Genomic DNA, 5,414 nt, shown 5'->3' with positions numbered 1-5,414 from the left:
CGGCGGAGTTGAGTTATGTGGAGAGGGTTTTAATTTCGCCGGCAAACAAAAAAGGTATAGATTGGGCTTTTAAAGAGATATGGCCCAAACAGATAGGAAGTGATAAGTGGGTAATGTCAAAATTAAAAAACAAATAGAAACTGCTTGGTGGGCAATGTCGAAAATTTGGCCTCATTAAACAGAAAGAGTGGCTGACGTGGCAGCACCATGAATGAGTAAAGGTAACTTTATATATATAGATAAGGTATGTTGAAGTCACGACGTTATGTATAGTGAATAAAAAACCCTAGACTGGAGCAAGATATGAAATTTTAAATAGTCATGTCGAGACCATATAGAAATATACTGAGGTGTATTCTCGAGCTACTTCTGCCAGATTGGTAGAGGTGAATTGTAGGTAAACGCCACAAGCAAACAAATCTCAGAGGAAATATAATTCCCCAAACAATCAAAGCTCATATTGATGTCCAAATCGATCACAATTAGAGATTTAGTTTAGTGGAAAAGTATCGAAATTCTCTTTATAATTCGGTGCAGAAACATATAAAAGTCAGGGCTACAAAACTGGACTAGACGAGTTATAACAACGAAGGAAAATAAGTCAAAGAGAAAAGACGAGCTAACTAGCTTGTCTAACTTAAGCTATCGACGATTCTGTCGTCAATTGCTTGTCAAACCGTTTTCTTCTCCTTTTTCTGATCCTTTTTTCAGATCCCCGTATTTATAAGATATCGTGTCAGTTTGTCCACTAAAAAGACCAAAATACCCTCGCTTTCACCTTGATAGTTATTTGGACCTTCTTTGGATGCTTACGGACCGGGCCTTGTGTGAGAGTGAGGATCCATCCCCAACAGCTCAGTTGAGGAAAAAAAGAAGGATCAACGAAACCGACCAGTGAGCAATGACGAGCACGTCGTCTCGGAGCGAGACTTCTCCAGTATCGTGGATGGATCATTAATGGGCCTATCCATCATTCCACTTGGTCTGACATAAATGGGTCAACGAAAAAAACATGTATGCTTTTAGTGTCCACATTAATTGGCCCATTTAACTCGAATCAGATAAACTAATAACCCTAGCTAACAAAATTCTTGAATACTAGTATTATTCGAAAGTTTATAACTCGAAAGTTTCAGTTCTAAACTCGTAGACTCAGGAGTCAGGACCATAATTATTTCAGTGACACTCCAACATATTCAGAATATCTATTCCAGCGACAGTTTCGCATGCAAAAGCCTTTGTTCATGCGTATTGTCCAACGTCTCTCTACCGAAATCGAATATTTCCGCCAAACCCAGGATGCAACCGGACGGGCTAGTCTCTCACCTATACAAAAATGTACTGCAGCAATTCATCAATTGGCATATGGTAGTTCGTCTGACAGTGTTGACGAGTATGTAAGAATTGGTGCTTCAACAGCTCGGAAATGTTTGCACGAGTTTACTGCCGGCATCATCCAAGTGTTTGGAGATAAATACCTAAGACGTCCTACACCAGAGGACCTAGAAAGACTACTCTATCAGAATGAACAGCGTGGGTTTCCCGGGATGATTGGGAGCATTGACTGTATGCATTGGGGGTGGAAGAATTGTCCCACGGCTTGGAAAGGCATGTATTCACGATCAACCGGAAAACCTACAATCGTGTTGGAAGCGGTAGCTTCGTATGACCTCTGGATATGGCATGCCTTTTTTGGAGCTCCAGGTACTATGAACGATCTTAATATTCTTGATCGATCTAATGTTTTTGATGACATAATAACCGGTCAAGCTCCGGAAGTCAACTACGTTGTCAACGGAAGGGAGTACAATTTGGCGTACTATCTCACTTATGGGATTTATCCAAATTGGGCCACTTTTATTCAATATATCCGACTTCCACAAGGTATGAAAAAATCTTTCTTTTCTAAAAAACAAGAAGCTGTGCGGAAAGATGTTGAGCGTGCCTTTGGAGTCTTGCAAGCTAGATTCGCCGTTATTAAAAATCCGTCTCGTTTATAGGATAAAAACAGAATGTCGAATGTAATAAGATCATGCATAATACTCCATAATATGATTGTCGAAGATGAACGACATACATACAGTTACCAAAACATTGTTTCTGAATTTCAACAAGGCGAACATGTGGATCAAACATATACCGTTGGTGCCACCGGTGTGGGTTCAAATATCAGCAGTACGATTACTCGTCAAACAAGACTTCGGGATAAACAAGCCCACGACCAACTAAAACATGATTTGATTGAGCATATTTGGACTAACTTTGGACATCTTCCGGATAATGAAGATTGATTTTAAAGTTTCTATAAGTTGAATAAAATGTTTGTTTTTGTTTTGATGTTTTTATGTATTATGTTTTCTGTTATTAATTTCTTAATTGTATGTTTTTGTTTTTCAACTTTAAATAATTAATGTTTAAACTTTCAAAATATTATTATTTTATTTGGGGGACCAAATACAAATAGACACTAATGCTTATACTAAAAATAAGAAACTTTCAAAATAATACTATTAAATTTGAGGAACCAAAAATTGTCCTTAACCAATGCCCATGCTCTAAGGGCATGTGCATCGGTTAGGATAGAAATTTGGTCCTTCAATTATTTTATTCTTACTTTGAGAGTTTCTTAAGTTTTGTATAGCATTGGTGTCCTTAAGAGTATGGTCCTTCATAATATTTTTAATTTAAAAAATTAATTATTTAAATAAATATGTAAAAACATATTAAAGTTTTAATTTAAATAAAATATATAACATTGAAATTAAAAACATAAAAAAAAAACACAAAATTACAAAAACTTGAAAAAACAAAAAATACAATTAAAACATGAAAGTAACAATCTTCCGGAGGTAGTTACAATCTTCCGGAGGTTTTTGGCTTCTTGACATGTTTCCATGAGAAGCTTACTGTCATGAGACCTATACCATCAACTGAAAAGGCCATGTGAGCCTCAGACGGAGAAGATTCTTCCTTGTAGGTTGTTGTAAGATCATCCCCAACCAAATCAAAGACAGATAACTATGAAAACCATTTTATAATGTATCAACTAAAATGTCGAGACTTGCATATGGCCTAAATTCGGATAAGCAAACAGTGAAAAGTGGTGATCGGGAAGTAAAACCAGAATGAAACACACCTATCTAGATGTTATAGATGGTAAAAAGGAATGAAAACGGAATACAGTAAACCTCTGTACTTTCTAGATATTAACACAATAGTCAATACAAAGTTATAGTGATTACTTACTCCACTCTGTGCCATCTAACAGATCCGTTGTGGTGTTTGCTTTCTTGAATTCATTTGTCTGGTTGTCAGGGAGACTAAAAGAAGTCCTGTAAGACAATGAAGCATCCATAACATCCGTTATGGTGTTGCATTCAGGAGTAGCGGTTGACAAGTTGAGCAAATTGAGAATATCCATAGAGTGGTGTTCTCTTGGGTGTTGATTACTACTGTTTATATCGTTAGGACATCTCTCAGACCCAACTGTGAGCTGCTGATGCTGTTGCTGTCTCCTCTGCTCAAAGTATTGCTTTTGCCTTCAGGTTCAACAAAGATAAGATCAAAAATGTGTGCACTAGATGTCAACCAAATCATCAATACTGAAAAATAATCTTTACAATAGAGAAAGAAAGAGCTTACATACCTCTTCTTCACTGACGTGTGTGACTGAATGCCGCAACAGATCCCCAGAAAAAAAACGATAACAAGTCAGAAATTGAAACAAATTCTAAGATAACTAAGCTATCATCTTATAACACAATTTATAATGGATCTCTAAAAGGATAAAGCAGAAGTCACTCACAGCAGCCACTTTACGCCTCGATCCTCCCATCCATTGCAACATTCTTAGGATCCCGAATTCACTAACTCCGCAGCTACAGGGGTACTATACAATTCAACCTCTATACTAATGAGTAAAAACAATCACGAATCAGAAGAAGAATAAAATACCATGGGAATAGAGGGAGAGGAGGATCTAAATCGGCGTCTTCTAACAGAGAGAAGCGGAGAAGAAGAAGAAGAATGAGATTGGGAAGAACACGAAGTAGAGGAAGAGGAACGACAGCGATAGAATTTAGGGTTATCGGATCGGAACGGAGAAGGTAGCGATGTTGTTGTAAGAGGTAACATAGGCTTCAAATCTAGAGCCGAACTCATCTCCACCAACCAAGTAAAGCTTTGCCTTTGATTCAGCCAATTTTCAAGCAGATCGCCCTTCGGAAGAAGAATCGCCGTCGAGAGAGAAAGAGTAAAGAAAGAGAAAGGAAAAAAACACAAATGACTTGAGATCCTACCCAAACGCCAACATTCAATAACATGCCGCCACGTGTTAGGACGGACTAACCAAAATACGTCCCAATTCTAGATACGTTTCTTCCATTTTTCATTCTTTTTAATTTAAATTTAAAATTTTTATTAGGTGGGACGGTGTCAATATATGCTGATGCACATGCCCATACACTCATGACTCAACTGGTTATTAATAATATATAGCTGATGAAACACTTTTAGTTATTCTTTTTAGGATCCCAAATTTGATAGGATCTGAGGGTGAGACACATAGTAAGTAGCCTTTATCGGATTGGTGGGGTAAGGTTGTTTGGATTCGGTAAGAAAGCAACGATCAATCCCGAATTTTTTTTTCTTGGTTAATTAATCCCGAATTTTTGATTACATATGTATTATTAGTTTGCTAATCTATATATTATCAAAGCATCTGCATGGTCCAGATCTGTCTGATGGTGCATGGTCTCAGTTAACGCTGCCGACGATTACTATTGATAAAATAAATATATTTAGCGTTGATAGATGTCTATCGTCGCTATGGTTCTTCTCCTTCCTCAAAATGTTCAAAGATCTTTTACAAAAGAGAAAATATAAAATAAATAACGATTTTGCATTCGTTATACTTTTTCTGCAATTTGTAATAACAAAATTCTATAGCAGCGATGTTTCTGCGGTTTATTTCTGTAGACTTCCTTATTTGTGCGTGTGACCATAATATACGTACTCTCATTATTTAACTGCTAATAAGTATTATGACTAAACGACACATACTAGCTACTAGCTAACTGCTAATAAGTATTATGACTAAACGACACATACTAGCTACTAGCTAACTGCTAATAAGTATTATGACTAAACGACACATACTAGCTACTAGCTAACTGCTAATAAGTATTATGACTAAACGACACATACTAGCTACTAGCTAGTACCTCGAAATGCATGTTTACTGTAATATATATAAATACCGGCGTACGGCATTTGAAAAAAGGATCAGAAAAACCGCACACAACACCCCATTTATACTAAAACTAGGGGATAATCTGTGCTACAGCACGGGATTATATTTTTTTAACTTTTTTCTTATCTGAGTTAGGTAATCTATCTTATTATCGAAGTTAAAA

At 36.7% G+C, this 5,414-nt stretch overlaps 1 protein-coding gene across 1 annotated transcript; it reads right to left on the bottom strand.

The window, feature by feature from the left end:
• Positions 2,770–4,357, bottom strand: LOC104785732. The gene is made up of 5 exons (XM_010510998.2): positions 3,955–4,357; positions 3,806–3,878; positions 3,647–3,669; positions 3,247–3,539; positions 2,770–3,018 (listed from the first exon to the last, which is right to left on the bottom strand). Exons 2-5 carry the CDS (start codon positions 3,845–3,847, stop codon positions 3,005–3,007), a joined length of 372 nt encoding a protein of 123 aa, XP_010509300.1. The 5' UTR covers positions 3,848–3,878; positions 3,955–4,357; the 3' UTR covers positions 2,770–3,004.

The sequence above is a fragment of the Camelina sativa genome, chromosome 5 (genome assembly GCF_000633955.1).
Source record: "Camelina sativa cultivar DH55 chromosome 5, Cs, whole genome shotgun sequence".
NCBI lineage: Eukaryota > Viridiplantae > Streptophyta > Magnoliopsida > Brassicales > Brassicaceae > Camelina > Camelina sativa.
This window is presented reverse-complemented; position numbering and strand designations above follow the sequence as displayed.

Excerpts from the sequence above, each read along its gene's own strand:
- LOC104785732 (XM_010510998.2), bottom strand. The coding sequence starts at position 3,847 with ATGTTGCAATGGATGGGAGGATCGAGGCGTAAAGTGGCTGCT. Across the intron at positions 3,670-3,805 it reads CGAGGCGTAAAGTGGCTGCT|TCACACACGTCAGTGAAGAA; the intron begins GTGAGTGACTTC and ends TGCGGCATTCAG. Across the intron at positions 3,540-3,646 it reads CACACGTCAGTGAAGAAGAG|GCAAAAGCAATACTTTGAGC; the intron begins GTATGTAAGCTC and ends TTGAACCTGAAG.